This window comes from Camelus bactrianus, chromosome 6 (genome assembly GCF_048773025.1).
Source record: "Camelus bactrianus isolate YW-2024 breed Bactrian camel chromosome 6, ASM4877302v1, whole genome shotgun sequence".
Lineage (NCBI taxonomy): Eukaryota > Metazoa > Chordata > Mammalia > Artiodactyla > Camelidae > Camelus > Camelus bactrianus.
Window position 1 is genome coordinate 35,853,289 of NC_133544.1, and position 18,896 is coordinate 35,872,184.

At 40.3% G+C, this 18,896-nt stretch overlaps 1 protein-coding gene across 1 annotated transcript; it reads left to right on the plus strand.

Annotated features, from left to right (window-relative positions):
• Positions 1–3,363: 3,363 nt before the first annotated feature.
• On the plus strand, positions 3,364–18,443 carry DHRS7 (dehydrogenase/reductase 7). The gene is made up of 7 exons (XM_074365446.1): positions 3,364–3,706; positions 9,046–9,198; positions 10,873–10,979; positions 11,439–11,678; positions 14,026–14,148; positions 15,361–15,576; positions 18,219–18,443. The coding sequence occupies exons 1-7, from the start codon at positions 3,574–3,576 to the stop codon at positions 18,264–18,266; spliced, it is 1,020 nt and encodes a 339-aa protein (XP_074221547.1). The 5' UTR covers positions 3,364–3,573; the 3' UTR covers positions 18,267–18,443.
• Positions 18,444–18,896: the final 453 nt, after the last annotated feature.

Consider the following 18,896-nt stretch of genomic DNA (forward strand, 5'->3'; position numbering starts at 1 on the left):
TGATAGTAATTGATTCTTTAGACTTATACTGGAACTGCAAAATGAATTATGCCTCTGTTGAAGTAAAATAAAATTTCTGATGTTGAAATTTGTGTATTAATTTGCTGTTTTCACTTTTCAATGCGAGAACTGCTGGTGAGGTGAAATGACTGTGTGGTTTTGTAACTGAGCAGGACCCTACGGGGCCTTCTGGGAAGAGACTGCCCCCAAACCCCCCATGTCCTCTGCCTGCCTCTCGTCTGTAGAAAAACTTCAGTCTCCCAGGCTTCCCCAAGTTCCAAAGAATACAATTAATCAGAGAAATGAGAAAATACAGAAAGAAAGGAAAATAGTCAAGCAAGACAAAATAATTATAGTTTACCCATTAAAAAAAGTCAAGGACCTTTAGTTCCTCCTCAAGGGCTATAGACAGTATTCTGAGCCATGTCCTTTGAGCTGTTTTGCAGATACTGAAACTCCCACCAGGTGGGAGAAGTATGTTGCCCACAAGCACGTAGACCCCAGACAGGTTGGAACCAGAAGGTTGATGGTGTTGCCTGCCAATTACCTCACCACCAACCAGTCAGAAGAATGTCCATGAGCTGATCACACACCACACAACCCCCCTCCCTCACCCTAACTGTAACTCAGGACAGTGAGGTCTTTTAAGCACAACTACCTGGACTTCTTGCTTAGCACCCTGCAATAAATGCTGCAATTTCCTTCATCACAACCTGGTGTCAGTAGATTGGCTTTGCTGCACCAGGCAAGCAGATGCAAGTTTGGTTCAGTAAGTTTTTTATAGCTTGTGAATTAGTCAGGGTTTTCCATAGAAACAGAACCAATAGGAGATACACACATGCATACACACACACACACACACACACACACACACACACACTTATTTTAAGGAATTGACTCAGAATTGTGGGCACCAATAAGTCTGAAATTTGCAGGGCCACTGGGCAGGCTGCAGACCCAGGGAAGAGTTGATGTTGCATCTGGAGTCCAAAGGCAGTCTGGAGTCAGAATTCCCTCTTCTTCACAGGATCTCAGTCTTTTTTCACTTAAGTCCTTTAACTGATCGGCTGAGATCCACCTGCATTATGGAGGCTAATCGGATTTACTCAAAGTCTACTGATTTAAATGTTAATTACATCTAAAAAATACCTTCAGAGCCACATCTAGACTAGTGTTTGACCAAAAAAAAAAACTGGGCACCATGGCCTAGCCAAGTCAACAAATAAAATTAACCATCACAGCTTGTAAATTAATAAATGTACATAAGTTTACAACAAGTACATACCCTGGAATGAATGAGACAGTTATACTGGACCAAATCATCAGATTAAAAGACAAAGGCAGATTTTTGAGACTTGGATGTGTTCAGAGCTCATGTAAACCTCTTACCTTCCAGGGCTGACAGATCAGAAATCGTATTCTTTGGGCCAGTTTTTCCCAGCCCTCGACCTGCTGTCCCATATCCCACTCCCATAATTGCCACTTGCAGATCTGTCCCCTTTCACCCTTGCCCCCTCCTCCCCTGCAAACACAGCTGGAGTTTGTGATGGAGAATTCAGTGTACCCATCCATGGTGTGGTCTTGTTGGATACAAAGTATAACTCAATCCATTCAGTTTACAGAAGAGAAAAAAGGCTCAGAGGAAACTCTTGAATAGAATTTGTTCACTGTAGTGAGACTCAGTATAGTATTGAAACCAAGCATGACCCTGAATAGCCCTCCCAGGTACAAAAACTCAATGTACCCTGTCTCTTGTTTGTAGAAAAACTGTAGTCTCCTAGGCCTCCCCTGAGTCACAAAAGAGCAGGCTCAAGCAATTATTGATTGGGACAATAGGGTCACAGAATCTTTAGTTCCTCCTTGAAGGACATAGAAAACAGTGTCTGATGCACATTCCTGAGTTGTTTTGCAGATACTAAAACTGCCACCAAATGGAAGATGCTAACTGCATGATGACCAGACTGTAGACATAACATACATAAGCTGCTCCATTTTGCACAATTCCAAGAACTGGCTTCAACAAAATGGTAACAAATCGACCCTAGAACTGAAGATTAACTGCATTTAAAACAATCAAGACAGTGCTGACCAGACCACCACATAACCAGTTTCAAGGTGATTTTTGGAGCTGACTGTGCTGTTCTGCACATAGCCCAGGCCTGCACACCCCTGAAACTTCCTGATATCTTCTTATAAAACCCTTTTCCCTCTAACTGACAAGTGGGAGATGGTTTTTGGGGAGCTAGTGCACCATGTCCCCAGGTTGCCAGCTTCCTGAATAAACCATCTTTTTTGTTTTTTTGGCCCCCACCAACCTTTGTCTCTTGGAACGTTGACTTGAGAAATGAGGAGAGGAACCTGAGCTCAGGTCCAGCTATAACGGTAACAGTATTTTTAAGCACCTTATTTGAAAAGTCATTTTTCATAAGGAAAATAAAACCCATATTGCAAAGGTGACAATATTATTCCAAGTTGTAATTGGGGGAAATCACCAGTCAGGGTCAAGTTTTACCTAGGGCACATCTTTCTCCAGGAACCCAGAATATCACAACATTCCGATTCATCACAATGTAAACACTCTTATTGCTTTCAGGTGCAAGGAACTCTAAAGGTGAGAATATAGAAGTTTATAAACAAAGTCCCTGCCTTTCTGGTTGGAGTCTAAGAAATGATAATTACAATAGAAACAATAAATAATAATTAATAATGATAATTCTAATAACTACGAAAGAAAGAATGAATATAATTATTGCATATGAGCCACTGTGCCCTTCACAGGCATTGTCTCATTTAAGTCTCCCTACATATTCTTTCCGGGTACAGTTTAGGAGATAATTTACTCAAAGTCCCGGAGGGCTCAGCTACTGAACTCCATTTGAGATGGCTCCTAGCACTTCACTCAACATCCGTGTGAATCTGCACTTACTCACTCAGCAGTGAGGCAAGGGTCACCAGCAAAGTGTTTTCCAAATGTGGGTGGACAATCCCACTCAGCCATTGGGTTAAATCGGTGGGGGAGGGGGGTGGAAAACAAATGGATGGTTTGTTGGGTTCATTTAGCTAAAGAAGGAAAGATAAGAAGGGGGAGGAGGAGGAGGAGGCCGAATTCATAGGTTGGAATATTTGCTCTTTCTCTTGACACAAGAGCTTTGAAGGCTCTATGTCCTCAAGACAACTGTTAAAGAATCGTTCTTGATGTCACAAATGCTGTGACTACTGTACCAACAGAAGCATCGCCAAGTACTTGGCATCTATGCCGTCTGTTCTTACTGCAATCCTTTACTGGGCGCCCAAGCAGATGAGACCTGGGCAGCGATCCCGGGGCTCGCCGCTGGGCCGGCATTCCCCACGCCCTATGGGCAGAGCGCTGCCCGGGGGCGGCTACCGGCCGGGTGGTGCGGGTCCGGCCGCGCCAGGCCGCTCCTCCTCCCACGAGCCTGCTCTCGGGGCGGGCCCGGGCGCGGCCGGGCGGGGCAGCGGCGCTGATGCACGAGCTCTGCCGCGGGGCTGAGAGGCGGTCAGTCGGCCGGTGGGTCCGTAAGTCTTTCGCGGAGCCCGGCGCGCGTGGCCGCTATGAGCTGGGAGTTGCTGCTATGGCTGCTGGCGCTGGGCACGCTGCTCGCGCTCGTGGTGCAGCTGCTGCGTTTCCTGCGGGCCGACGGCGACCTCACCCTGCTGTGGGCCGAGTGGCAGGGGCGACGCCCAGGTGAGGACCCGCAGCCGCCTCTCCGGAGTGGGAGGCCGGGCTCCGTGCGGTCCGATTTCCGCTGCTTCCGCGGCTCTCCGAGTGGCGCGGAGCTTCCGGGCGGCGCTTTCCCGGGGGTGGGGGCGCTGTGGATGCGGGAGGAAAGGGCCGGGGCCAGGCGGGGCGAGTCTGCCTCTTGTCTTCTGCCCTCGTCCAAATGGACTCGCGGGGTTGCCAAACTAGGAGAGCGCTGGAATCGGCGGGGGCGCCCTCAGGTTTCCGAATCCCGTTCCCAGGGATTCTGATGGAGGGTCGGTGGACAATGCTTTGAGAAACAGCGCATTTGTAAAGGAGCTTCCTTTTGAAGACTAGAGCTCGGTTTTTCTACTTCCTGTTGTTATTTATCGTCCATTTCACACTGTACTCAGAGTTGTAAAATCCGAGATAATCCAGTCACCCACATACCTGCCTTCTCACTGGGCTGAAAGTATAACCCTAGATAGAACTGGGTTGGCGTTCTGCCTGGAGCAAGATTATTGGTATAATAAAGGGCGTTCTGCCTATCTCACTTTTCTGTGTGCTCTATTTAATATTTAATGGTCTTTTACTAAACGCATTCTATGTGCTAAGCAGTGTGCTCGGCTCTTTTCACACATGAACCCTTAACAATGATTCTTGTAAAGCAGGCATTATTAATGTTATTCTCCAGACAGGGAAACTAATGTTCAGAGAAATTCAGTGGCCTACCCAGCGCTAGGCTTTGGATTCACAAGGGCTGGGGGAAGTGGGGTTTCCCTGGGCCTGGTTTCCTGTGTGAAAATATGCAAGTCATGTGAGGAGGTTTGCTTGGAAGCGATAGCTAATATGCTTTAAAAATGGGGCCCGGGAAGTAAGGGGGGGACCATATTGCTTCCATGGGGGTGAAAATTCATTCTTGGGGACCGGAAAAAACCTTAGATAGTACATTGTTTTCTGCCCCTCCAAAGCTCAACTCTACCTGACAAAATGTTATTCGTTAGTATTTCATTTTTCTTCCTCGGGTTTTTGGGGTATAGTGTGTGCAGCGCTGATGTTGAGTTCATAGAAAGTATATTACACATATACAAAGTCAACACCGCAAAACTATGGCAAATGGAGGGCAGTGACTGCCAGACTTTTCTCTCGGTCCTTTGCTCCATCGCAGCAGGTGGAGTGCATATGCCTGTTGGCTGCTTTGTGGATGTTTGTGGTTGATCCTCAGTGCTTTTGTGTTAACTTGGACTGTGAGAATTGTATACAAATAGTTTATAATTTATTAGTCTAGAAAACTTATTTCACCCATTACATCAAGTGCTGGAAAGGAAAAATGTTGACAATATCTAGCAGCTAGTTAAATTAAAAGTCATTTTTACATATCAAGCAAAAGTTACAAGTTAAGATAATTTTTAAGAACTTTAATTTTTTCAATTTTACTTTCACTGGAAAAATAAAATTTTTGAAGGTTTTTTTTAATATGTTTGATTACTTTGCCATTATTAGTATGTAGTTATATAATTTGCTAATTTATATCTGTAATATGATATATTACAGATTAAGTAAATACAAGTTATTCAGCAAATACAGGTACAAAGTTAAATGTTAATAGCTTTTACATTTTACTTTAACTTTTAACTTATTTTTTAAATTTCACCATTCTTAAAACCTGCATTGAGTGAAGAGTAAACCTAATAGAACTTCTTTTATGTATAAAGCACAGATAGATACATGTAAATACAAAAACAGATACACAGTGTATCTGTGGAATTGAAATTTCATGGGGGAGTTATTAGGGAAAAAAAATGACTCAAAAGACTCCTAGGGACTGAGGGGTGAGGGTGATAATAAAAAAAAATTAAAGGAACATGAAGACAGACTCAAGTTTCCAAAAGAGCTCAGACTGGAAAGATGGGCAGACTCTGTCAAGGTTAGAAAAAAATTATCCTCCTTTTCTTCTCTATAGGTTTGTTATTTTTTTGTCACTTGAAAAAATAGACAATATACTCACATAAGGCAAATTTTAAAAATACAAAAGGCTATACTGTGACAAGTAAAGCTCTTTCCCACCCTTGTCCCCCTACCACCCAGTATGCCTCTTTGGAGACAACCACCATTTCCTCCTGCCTTTTATGTATCCTCCTGGAGAAATTCTCTGCCTTTCCAAGCACGTATCTCACATGGTGAAATTTAAGAGTGACTAATTTTAGGTATTGCATGTAGATCCAGAAAAAATCCATGGCACCAGTCCAGAGTAGGAAAAGTCTTAACAGCCGCACATGTGAGGAAAACTCAGATTTTAGTTGACAGTCACCTCAATATGAGTCAACTGTGTAGTGAGGTGCCAGAAAAGATGAGGCAAGCCTGGGAGACGTGTAGGGTCTGATGGCACAAACTGCAAACAACAACAGATGTCTTGAATACCTGCTTGTTCATGCTGGCCTCTGTGCTGGGCACTGGGGAACATCAGTGACCAACCCAGCCACTCTCTGAGTCCTCACGGAGCCCCCCTTCTGGGGGACAAGGGAGCTGATAAGTCATGTCAGCCACTCTGAACTGTCCGGACCCCATGGGAATCCTGTGTCCTGCTCTGGCCAGCTCCCTTCACTAGGAACATTGACCAACTGGAGCTTGTGCAGAGGGTGTGAGCAGAAGAGTGAGGAAACTGGATGCCATGTCATCTGAGGGAAGGTAGCAGACACTGGAGGTGTTTACTTAGCCTTAAAGAAGCAAGAGATGAAGGGACTTAGGGAGGACATAACAGTTGTTGTCAAGTAGATGAGGGACTGTCTTGTGCAAGACAAGCTTGACTTATTCATCCTGATACTACCGCAAGGCAGAAACAGCTGCTGGTCCGTGGAAGTTAAAGGTATAGCACATTAGTATAAGAAAGAATCGTTGAAGCCCTTGAGTGATTAGACTTGTCCAAAGAAGGAGCAGGGGCCTCAAAGATAAGCAGCTTCCTCTTGCTGTGAGGAAATTAAGCAGAGACTAGGCAACAGCTTGAGGGGAGAATTTTCAAACTAGGTTGGAGATTGAACTGCAAATTTCCTTCCAACTCAGAATCTGCTTTCAGAGGACTTTGGTTAGGGGAGGGGGGCGTTATGTACTCCAGATTCTGTAGACTTGGTGAACAAAAGCTGGAGCTAGGTAAAAAAGTTTTCTTCTCCATCGTGGGAAGAAGGGTGGCAGAACTGCAGGGGTACTAAAGTAAAAGTGAGCCTGGGGCTTTCATTGTTGTATTTAAATAATACTTGCATATTGGTGTACAAATGAAGAAATCTTTGTTCTATGCTGGTTAGTAAATAGTTACAAATTAATATTCACCATGGAGCCTGCGTTTTGAAGAACTTTGGAATAATGAGTGGTTAGTGAATGGCTGAATATACATTCTGCTATTGCTAGTAAAGTCCTTCAGGAAAGTTGTTCAGTACACAGAAGTACCAAAGATGGTAGGAAAGCATTGTAGCCTGGACACAGAATTTGGGATGTTTCTGTCCTTAGTTCAGATGTTTACATGAAACCTTCTTCCTGAGGACACATTGCTTTTTCTAGAGTGGCTAAGAAACAGTTGGGTTTTAAAATATTGATCATATTAAAATGTGGGCACGATAAAGCTAGTGTTCAGAGTGTGGGCTTTGGAGCCTCACGTCCCTGCTCTGCCAGGGTTCCTGGGTGTTTATTTACCGTGATTTATGGAGTCCTTTCTCTATTCCAGTTTCTGTACGAGGCTCTGTGGACACAGTAATGAACAAGGAAAACAGAGGGAATTTACAGGCTAGTTATGTAAATGAATCTCTGTGAACCTCAGTTTCCTTTTTTATAAAGTTGAGGTAATTCCTGTTTCACCGGGTTCTTGTGAGTTTTAATAAGGTAATGCCTTTAAGCTCATAGGAAGCATTGAACAAATGTTAAACCATTATAGTTAGTAACCCCATTGTCTCTGGCTGGAGAAATTAGAACACACGTTATTGACTGAATGTTTTTTGCTGGCAAAAAGTCCGTTTGTTTAACAAGCTTAGCAACAGTTACAGTTGACATTTTATTAGGTGTGTGTCAGACACTGCTCTGAGTGCTTTACATGTTTTGGGTCATTTTTCTCAACAGTCCTATGAAGGAGCTGTGGAAAATGAAGGCACTGAGTTCTCACATGGGAGCATTTCACTGCTGTCTGTGACACAGCTGAGATCTGAACCCTGGCAGTTCCAGTGCTTGTGCTGTTAACCCAACAGTCAGGTTTTAGAATTGTTTGACTAAAACAGCAACTTGGTTTCCTGACTTTAACTTTTATGATCTAAAATCAGTGTGTTAAATAATACCTTGTTTGTTATTTTTGATAAATAACACACATTTCAATAATTCAGGCACACTGGAACGTTGTACCACAGTGACTTTCTATGAATTCACATGGACACTGGCTAGCATGTCCTGCGGTGCAAATACGTTTTTCATTGGAGAATAAACCACCCATCATTGCTTTATTACTGTAACATTTTTATAGTCTTTAACAAGAACATACTTGGGCAAGCAGAGTACAACATTTCATCTCTCTGTCATATGCATTTCATCTTTCCTCAGATGAAAGCTCAGGCATTTGGGGAGCACTTTTACAAAATGACCTTTCATTGATAGGTATCAGATATGATTGATAAATGAAGAAAACATGACTTTAAAAATCCGAGATGATTCCTCCATACCCCAGAGGAGAATTTGGCATATTCAGATACATCATCAATACCTCCATTGCAAGAAGTTGGAGCAGTACAGCTGAAAACTAGATGAGAATTTTAGTGGTCATCTTGTCTGAATCCTTCATTTATGGATAAGGAAAGTGAGACAGTGAGTCCAGATTCTTAGCCTTACTTTCCTCCATCAAAAAAATAGATAATCAGAGCTTTAGAGTCAGGCCATGGAGTTATAAAGCTTACTTTGAAGTAAAGTCTAGAAAACTCACTAAGCGTCTAGAATATACAAAATAATGTGTTGATCACTGTTATCAATATAATTTGTATTCATGCTTTTTTTTTTTACCTAGGTAGAACGTGTTTTCCCAGGGTATTTAATTGAAAAAAATTTTATATCACTTTATTGAGGTATGATTGTCATATAAGAACACCTGTCCATATTTAATGTATACAACTGGACGAGTCTGGGAATAAGTATACACCTGTGAGACCATCACTACAATCAAGGCTGTAAACATAGGATATTTACATTTTTAAGCTCCACACATTATGTCTTCATATTCAGTGATTTTGTTTAAAACTTTTTTTTTCAGTTAATCTTTGATTTACAGATGTAACCCACAGTTTATTTTCTCCTCTCAATCCCCGCCCCTTTTCCAACAGAATGGGAGCTGACTGATGTGGTGGTATGGGTGACTGGCGCATCAAGTGGCATTGGTGAGGAGCTGGCTTACCAGCTGTCTAAACTAGGAGTTTCTCTTGTGCTCTCAGCCAGAAGAGCACACGAGCTGGAAAGGGTGAAAAGAAGATGCCTTGGTAAGTAAATCTAAAATAGCAGCAGGGATTCCTACAAGTACATCAGAATCCAAAGTCCAAAATCTGAGAATTTTAGGGGGGGGATTCTTCTGGGAAGTACACTTGGGTTCCAAATGCTCCAAGTGCTTTGACCCAAATCCTCTTCCTTTTGTCGTCTCTTAGCTTCCCTGGCCTTTGCCTTCTCTTTTTCTGCCCCTTTCTACTGTTTTTGGTACTGGTTCTTGCCATTAAGGAGTGGCCATCAATTCTCTCAAATGCTGGTGGATTTTTAGTGACCAAATAAATGTCTTATATTTTCATCTTAGAGGAAGAACAGTGTGGTTCTTACGTATGACATACGTGTAACCATAGAAATTTAATTAGAAAAGATCCTTACTCATTTTGCTAAAATGTCAGATACTAAAGTCCTATGGGATGGTATAAGATTTTTGTTATAAACGATGAAAGAACAGGAATGGAATTAAGTTTGGAATAAAACTTGAGATCATACTTTTTCATATATATAGGACAACAGGGTTTTTGTCTGTCTCTTTGGATTTTGGTGTAGTTATGTTCACATTGAAAGTAGCCCCAAGTAGTTATTCCCCATGGGACATTTAGTATCTAAGCTGAAATAATTTTGAGTTTTCCAGCAGACTTTTTTTTTTTTTTTTTTTTTTTGGTCATCTACCTGTCATTCTTTAAATATTTCTTTCACTTTGCTGATGGAACTAACCACCCAGAAATAGAGAGTTAGTTGCCACATTGCCTCCTTCACGGTATTGCTTTCAAAAGCCCCTTGTGTTTTTGCACTGGGCCACTTCTTATGGCAGTTGCTCATCCACTGTTGAGACTTGCGCTGGCAGAAATGAACCATAACAGCTTTCTTAGCTGGAAGAAGGCTGCTTTCCTTTTATCTGTCAGATCATTGGTGCAAACTATGCTATTTCTTTTAAAACAGTTCATGTTTCACAATTTACTCCTTTGCCTATAAAGCCTTTACACCACGTATGTTTTTCTCTACTTGCTTGTTTCTCTTATTGAAACACAACCTTGTTGTATTTCAAGGTTAGAATCCAAAAAGATTATTTTCTATTCTTTGGATGAATAGAAATAGAAAAGGGGCATTACAGTCCAACATATTTCTTGGTTGGGAATTTCAGGATTATGTCCTTTTCCGTCTTTGCCTCCTGGAATCCTTAGCCTCTGGAAGGAAGCTTCTAGGTGTCATGCAGCTGGAGGACTCTGAACTTCTTACTGATTTTCAGCATAAATTGTTTCTGTTTTTTAGTGTGTTATGTAAAAAAGCAACTAATTTGTGAACCTGTCATGAAGCAGATATACCTCTATACTTCTAAAGAAATTGCTCTAAAATTTCTGCTTTTTTTTTTTTTTTAGCTTGGAGTATGATACTGATTTCTTCTAGAGTCTGTTCGGTTAGACTGTATCGTTCAAGGTGAAGAGAGCCCTTCTACTTCCCATGTACCCAGCTAGCTCGCTGTCTGATAAGATGTTGCCATATCACCACCCATTTTCCTCTTGGTTAGTGAGAGAACCTCATCCACAGAGCCACCCAGAATTGAGTCCATTGCCAAATCTGGTTGTAGGGTGGGTGTTAGACTCAATGTAAGTAGTAAGGAGCTTAAGTGAACTATCATGTGACTTCCACATTAATTTTTAAGTGTCTTTATTCAGAGAATGGCAATTTGAAAGGAAAAGATATACTTGTTTTGCCCCTTGACCTGGCTGACAGAAGTTCCCATGAAGAGGCTACCAAAACGGTTCTCCAGGAGTTTGGGAAAGTAAGTAACATTTTGACTGGGTAAATCTTGCTCTGAAGTAGCTACAAAAGAGATTCCCATCTGTGGTGCTACCATTAAAAGGGCTTTAGGTAAATGGGTTCATGCAGTGAGATCAAGGCCAATGAGTTGGGCCTCAATCTCCGAGTCTGTGGCTTTATGTAATTAGTACTTAACAAATACTAACGCCTCCTCTGTGTAGTAAAAAGAAGCTAAAAATTCACTGTGCCTTCTATTTTTGTGACACTTACTACTTTCCATATAAAGTCACTTAAGATAGGATTTAATTCACAGGTGAATTCTAGCTTCCATTTTATCTTTTTTATTGCTGACTTCTGGAAATATACCAGTCTGTTCCATTGATTCATCACATTAACAACATAACCAACTATTCCTAGGAATTCCATCAATCTATCTATAGGTCATCCCTAAAGTGCCCCTTTTCTGATTTTCTTTAACTAGATCGACATTCTGGTCAACAATGGTGGAGTATCCCAGCGTTCTTTGTTTATGGACACCAACGTGGATGTCTACAAGGAGCTAATAGAGATTAACTACTTAGGGACCGTGTCCTTGACAAAGTGTGTTCTGCCTCACATGATTGAGAGGAAGCAAGGAAAGATTGTTATTGTCAATAGCCTCCTGGGTATTATATCTGTGCCCCTTTCTGGTGGATATTGTGCCAGCAAACATGCTCTTCGGGTAAGGCTGCCAAAACTCAACTCTGATAGAACTGACCTGAATGTGTATATGGGGGATTTGGCCATGACTGAAAGAGGTCATTGGAACTGGGTAGGGATGTAGGGAGACAGAAAGACCCAAGGAGACCTTGGATAGAAGATGTCCCCGGAAGATGCTGAAAAAAGACTTGAGCCTCACATGCCTCTTCTTAATTGAACAGACATGTATTGAGCACCTACATTGTTGTACTGCAACAGATCCTGGGGATGTAAAGATGATAAGATATGGTCCCTGCCCTCAAGAAGCATATAGGCTAGTTGGCATGTCACCCTTTACCTTATCCTCATTTCTGCCACACCTTCATGGCAAATTTGGGGTCTACCCCTTGTTTCTTCTACAAACACTTGTCCTCCCCATTTCTGTGATTTTTTTCCTTCCCCATTATTGTTGTTTATTTTACCTGAATTTCTAAATATACATGCATGTCAGAGGTAGGAATTGCCCACTGGATGATTAGTCCTCAGCTTCATATCCCTCCTGGGTCTAGCCTGGACTCTATTTACCCTGGTTTCATTGTAAGAAGAAAATCTAGTTAAGGCAGAGGCTAGGAGAAAGCTTGATTGGGTTGCATAACTGATGAGATGTAAATATTAGAAATGAACGAATTTTTAATGTTGGCTTATGAATGGATATGAAGAAATGTTACTATACTGGTATGGAACAAATTAAATCATAAGGCCAATAGGAGGAGAATAGTGAAAGACACAAGATTTATAATTAATGCTGTCGAAGGTCACTTTAAGTAGAATGTTTCACGGTTGGCATAATGAGATGCAATAGCTGAATGGTCATCACAGTTTCATGAAACTTTGAAGCTTTGGTTCCTTAGGGTCCTCTTTCCTCTGTGAAGAGCAGACAGTTGCAGAGAGTGGTGAAATGAAATGCTGCACGGATGATTTCCTCATATTTGGTAATGAGGTATCAGTCGCTTCCTGCAGAGCAGTTGGGCAAGTCTTAGGCAGGCAGATGACAGAAGGTGGCCACCCCATCTCTTTGGCACCAAGTATCTCATAAGACCTGCAGGATGCTTTCAGTCAAACACCATATGAGTTGTCTGGCCTGCCCTCCCAGGACTCAGTTTTATTACTGGATTTGATTATGTGATACCATGTGGCAGGTTGAGACTCTAGTTATATCAGTAGTTGAACACTGAAACCAGGAGTTTCTTTTTGAAGAGCACATTTCCTTTCTTGATGCCCAGCAAGCTAGGGAGTGAACTTGTCATTGAAAAGTTTACAGACTATGCTACATGTGATTTCAGACAAGGAGAGGTTTTAGCGTCTGCTGTATTGGCTTTCATGGGGTCCTCTCCCCTCTTTTGCTATAGAGGAGCAGAGGGTTAAGGGTACAGGAGTGCATTCATTTATGAAGCCTTTTTCTCTGTCCATCTGAGTCAGGCACAGTATTACTCTCTGACAGCATGAACCCTCACAGGCCCTGTGTTTATTTGCACTAAGGGCTGGTAACTGTTTAAAGTTATTGGATCATAAATGAATGTACCCTGGGTTAGCTATTTGGGCTTTTGAAAGTTAACTCAGCTTACAACAATGTAGTCTTGAAATGTTTCCTGATTTAGGAGAAGAGATGAGGGGAAGCAGATGTTCACTCCCTATTTGGTTTAGAAATGGCCAGTATCTTTAAAGTCTAGGAGGTCTAGCTTGTTTTTACAAAAGTTATTGAGTAAGCAATCATATTACATTTTTAAATAGCTATGTACTCTCTTACTACCCCTAAAAGATAAATCTTTGCTGAAACTAATGGTCTGTTAAAACAGTAACTAAAAAAGTTGAACTCTATCCTCTATGATAGTTTCTGTTAAGTACTTATCTCCTCTGTCTCCCCCATCTGCACTTTAGGACACTTTGAGGGATGAAAAAAAAAAAAAAAAACCCAGCCTCAGTGATGCTCAGTGGAGAGCATGCAGCCTTTTTGCAATGGGGAGCAAGGGACTGGGTGAGAGGGTGCATCAGAATCTCCAGGGGTAGTCTCTCGCTTATCCAGTGCTTGCCTACCATAAAAATGACTGATGGCACAAGCCACCACTGCCAACAGGGGCGAACCATTCATACCAGGAAAGAGCTGAGAAGGCCTGTTCTAGATTGCCTCCAGTATTACAGTTAAAAATGCCTCATCTTGCATAATTACATTTCCTGTCCTTTACTCAAGCATTTCAGAACATATTTTGATAATGTGCTGCCATTGTCCTTCATAAAAAGTTGAAGTTGAAGTAATTTCATGCTAATAGTAAACATGAGATTTGTGTCTGTATTGAATTTTATTTGCCCTTTTTTTGGTTTTTGCCTGTTAGGGTTTTTTTAGTACCCTCCAAATGGAGCTTGACGCCTACCCAGGTGTAACAGTTTCTAACATTTGCCCAGGACCTGTGATATCAAATATTGTGAAGAATTCTCTAACTGGAGAAGTCACAAAGGTAAACATTTCTAGTTGGAGAATAATTTGAATGCTTTAGTAATTACATACTGGTGTTATCACTATGCCTCAGAGTTTTCATGTTAGAATTGCTTATGAATTACTTACAAAACTTAACTCATAGCATTAGGAAATGTCTTGATGTTAGCTGATAGTGCTTTGGCATCCAGTTTTAATAAAAGCTAAAGTTACTGAGATACTGCTTATAGGTAATCCACTATTATGGGGGCTATCTATATTTTAAAAGCCAAGTTTCTATCAATTAACAAATTATAGCAAAACTTAAAGGTTCGGTGTGGCTGAATTTTAGTACGTTAAATCTTACTGGGATTTTAAAGCTGGAATATGAAGGAGCTTAGAAGAAGCCTTGTCAAACTGTGGTAATTTTAGGTTAGCCTCACCCAGTGCTTCTCTCAGCTCTCAGATTACATATAAGTGATCTATCAAATGAATAGTAAATGTCTCATGAAGAATCTAGTATCACTCAACAATATAAAATCCCTCTAAAGATCATGAAATTTTCCTTCTTCTCCATTAATACCTATTTATACTGAGACATACATCTGCATATGCTTCTATGTAAATGTTTACAGAAAATTTACATTTTCACATTTTCTGTGGAGGTGCTATGGTAAAACAGAATAAGAACTCTATTATAGCAATCAAGGAACTTGGAATATAGATTTGGTTACCACTAAGTGATCTGTGTGAGCACAGATAAGTCACTGCCTTTCTGGGCCTTCATTTATTTATTTGTAGAATGGAAGTAGATTAACTAGAATGGCAGTACCAGATTTGTTCAATACCAAGAAACCACATTTATCTTCTTCCTCCATTTCATCCACCACGGACTCCATGTTTTATAGAATTTCCTTTGCTAAATGTATTAATAATTTGTTTAAAATTTTTTATTATTAAAGTGACATAGTTATCATTCAGATGGTATAATTCTAACTAAAAGCAAAGAACCTTTATCTTTTAGTTAGCCTGCACAGTCTTATCTGGTTAAGTCTGTGAATTCCCTCATGCTTTTTGAAATACTACAAACAGCTTATAGACAGCCATTCGAACCTATGGGGACTCCTAAGGGGCATGAGGCTGCATTAAGGGGGTCACTCAACTAGATGTCCTCTGGGTCCTTTCTAGCTTAAAAGTTCTGTGAAATGCCTTGGATAAATAGTCACCACTCACTAATTTTTAAAAATTTTCTTAGACTCTGGGCAGTGAGGCAGACCAGTCCCACAAGATGGCAACCAGTCGCTGTGTACGGCTCATGTTAATATGCATGGCCAATGACTTGAAAGAAGTTTGGATCGCAGAGCAGCCTTTTCTGTTAACGGCATATTTGTGGCAATATATGCCAACCTGGGCCTGGTGGCTAACCAACAAATTAGGGAAGAAAAGGATTGAGAACTTTAAGAGTGGTGTGGTAAGACCAATTTATACATTTTAAAAAAACCTATCAATCTTGTAGGAAAGTATGAAATTTTCTAGTGCTTAAACACTTTTCTTACTAACCCCTCACCAACCTCATGGTATGAATACAAAAGGTATAAAAAGGTTTCCATCCCCCAAGCATAACTGTTGGTTTACTATAAATTGCTACTGGTTTTGGGAAAAGTTTTCTACAAGGTAAAATCAAACCAAAGATTGCTATTTTTTTCTTCTACACTTACTGTTTGGCCAGTGTTTGTGCCAAAATGCACTTTCTCCACCATTTCTCCCCACTAACTCCTATGCATCCTACAAGTCTCAGCATCTTACAAGTGTCACCTCCTTGGGTTGATACCTGGCCTCCCCTCTCCTTTCTCCCCAACTGGGTGAACCTCAGCCTTCTGCTTACTTCTGTCAAAGCACTTGCCACACTATTAAAAGAGATGTACTCTCATGTGTAGTACTGGTTCAACCTTTTCCCAGAAGTACTTTGCACATCTGAGGTGCCTATGTCCATGTCTAAGAAGATATGCTGATCATTCTTTCAACACTCATTCTCACCGAAAAGTGAGGAATGTTATAAACTCTGAGAAAACTGTGGCCATCAAAAGAGTTTAATGAATAAACAGCACAGGAAACATAAGTTAAGCCAAAAATTATAAACATGATTATGTGAAGAAAGGTTATTTCTGTGGCTGGTTTTTACTGTTAAAGTATTTCTTTCAATGATCACTAACTTTCTTTAGAAATGTTAGTAGGGACTGTATATAAAGAAAATTATAAAATAGGATCATACCATTTGTATCATTTTATAACCTACCACTATTTAAGCAATCACAAATTGTTAGATGTTAAATATGTTCCAACTTTTTGTAGGACAGTGAAAATGAATTAGTCAAAAAAGCAAAAAACAAAACAAAATACTTCAAGAGATTAAAGGTTATAAAACTCTCATGATGCACTCATGTGTCTAGAGCTTGAAAAATCAAAGGGGATAATTCTTTTTCAACCAACTTATAATAAGGACCAGTTTGCTTTGGTAATGTTGGGACTTGGTACTGTGGGATGGTTCTAAAGGTAGGGCTTCATCAAATATTACATCTGTGTTTGAAATTTGAAGGATAGCAGATATAGTGGCACTGTGCCTAGTGATGGGTAAGAGTTGAGAGGGAAAGGCCACTTTACTAGGGAAGTGACCCAGCATCCTGGTAAAGAGCATACAGCCTAGTGCCAGGCTACACCAGCTCTACCCCATACTTGTCCCATGCAAGTTAATTCTTGTAAGTCAATCTCCCCATCTACAAAATAGAGATTAACAATGTTAATAGCGTCTAGTCATAGGATTGTTATGGGGATTAAATGAGTTAGTATGTGGAAAGCTCTTGAAACATACCATGCAGTGTTATGCTTATTAAGGTAGTAGCTGTTAATGCTTTTGTTTTGATGGCAGCAGGATATTCAGTGAACAGATAGCAAAGGTCAAAGAGTTAAATTATATGGCAGAGAGAGAATACATGATAGAATTAATTGTTTCAGAAGGGAAGGAAGAACCAGGGGCTAGAGTTTCAGTCCCACTGTAGAAGTTGTTGTTCTTTCGGGAATGTCCATAAGGTTATTTTGTTTTGTTTACAAAATACCTACCTCTAAAATATAAACATCACTCAGTAAAAGGCATTTGATTCTATCTAACATTTGCTAAAAATGATGACCTCTCTCTCCCTACCAATATCTTTAAAATGTTGCTTATTACATAGTCTTACTGCTTTATCACTCTAGGATAAACTGGGCATCCTTTTATTTCTCAGAACTATTTCTGAGATATACCTCATTCTTTACACAAAACTCTAGAAACTTCTAAAAGTTTTTCCTCACTTCTTTAAATTCAGTTCTCTCCTCCCTGCTTCTTTCCTCGCCACTGTTATTTTCTATTGTACATATCCATCTTCTTAGATTTGTTTATAAGCATCTAAGTTAAGAGAATGCCAGTATTAACCCAAATTAAATGTACTTGTTGATAATACTTGAATTTGTTTCTGTCTTTTAGGCTAGGAACAGTATGTCTGGAACTTTGTTTTGATGAATTTTTATTAATTTTAGGGATCAAGAACAATAGCTGCATTGAACTTCGTGTTATAATTTATTGCCTTATCTAGTGCAAATTCTTGCAAGTGGTAAATGCATATCTTCCCACATGAAATGTCACCTCTTCGGGATTATTGAGTTGCCTTGTTTTACTCTTGAAGCAATATACTAAAAGTTCACAAGTCATTTTAGAGTTATCTGTCAAATATTTCAATTCTAAATACTCTGACTTATTCTTTGTATTTATTAAGGCAAGTCGGTGTGGGTATGACATGCTGATCCAGAAGAGAAATGATAGATTTCAGCATTTATGAACTAGCATAAGCAGATGCTAACCAACGATGGAGGAAACAGTGATGCTAACTAAGCCCATTAGAAAAATTTTTGTGTAGATGTAGAATTTTGGCTGATTTTTATTCTTATTTAAGCTCTTGACCAGGTTTTATAAGGATTCTCAACAGTGAATCATAATGATAGAGCTCCTCAAAGCAGAAGGAATCAATCATCAGGACTGGAGGAGAGGGACTGACTCATGTTTCTGCCACTCTGTTACAGGATGCGGATTCTTCTTATTTTAAAATATGGAAGCCAAAACATGACTGAAGGAGTATTTGCATTTTTTAAGCCACTGGAGAGAAATGGAAAACATGATAACAGTGATCTTCTTATACACTGAAAACTAACTTGTGATTTTTACTTCTTAATAGACACAACTTTCAATATGTAGTAAATAACAAAAGATTGCCATGAGTCTTGCAATAAAGATATAAGCAGATATGATATTCTTGGATAAAAGAGCATTTTTAACATACTCTAGCATATACGCCTAAAACCTAGGCTAGGAGAATGCTAACCAAAGAATTACAGTAATCCATTTAACATAAATGCATGGACTATTACAGGAAGCAGAGTGCTGGGTAATGGGCAGATACAAAGAAGTATCTGAAATGGTCCTGCCTCCAAGGTGCTTACAGTCTCTCAGAAGAGTACAGATACAAATGACTATAATTCGAAGCAGTTGGTAGGACTCATAGCAGTCATAATTTATTAAAAACCTATTGTATGTCATTTGCTGTACTGAGGTGCTTATTGCTCCTAACAGCCCTCTAAGGTAGGTGGTATTATCCACCTTTATACGTGAATAAAGAAATGCCCAAAGTAAATTAAGTGTAACTTTCCAAAGGTCACAGAGCTAGTAGAAGGTAAAGCCTGAGTTAAACTCAGTTCAGGAAG

What these genes read in the sequence shown, in the direction of transcription:
- DHRS7 (XM_074365446.1), top strand. Translation starts at nt 3,574, where the DNA reads ATGAGCTGGGAGTTGCTGCTATGGCTGCTGGCGCTGGGCACGCTGCTC. An exon ending in TTCTCCAGGAGTTTGGGAAA is followed by an intron (nt 10,980 to 11,438) that starts GTAAGTAACATT and finishes TTCTTTAACTAG; the next exon opens with ATCGACATTCTGGTCAACAA. An exon ending in AGAACTTTAAGAGTGGTGTG is followed by an intron (nt 15,577 to 18,218) that starts GTAAGACCAATT and finishes ACTCTGTTACAG; the next exon opens with GATGCGGATTCTTCTTATTT.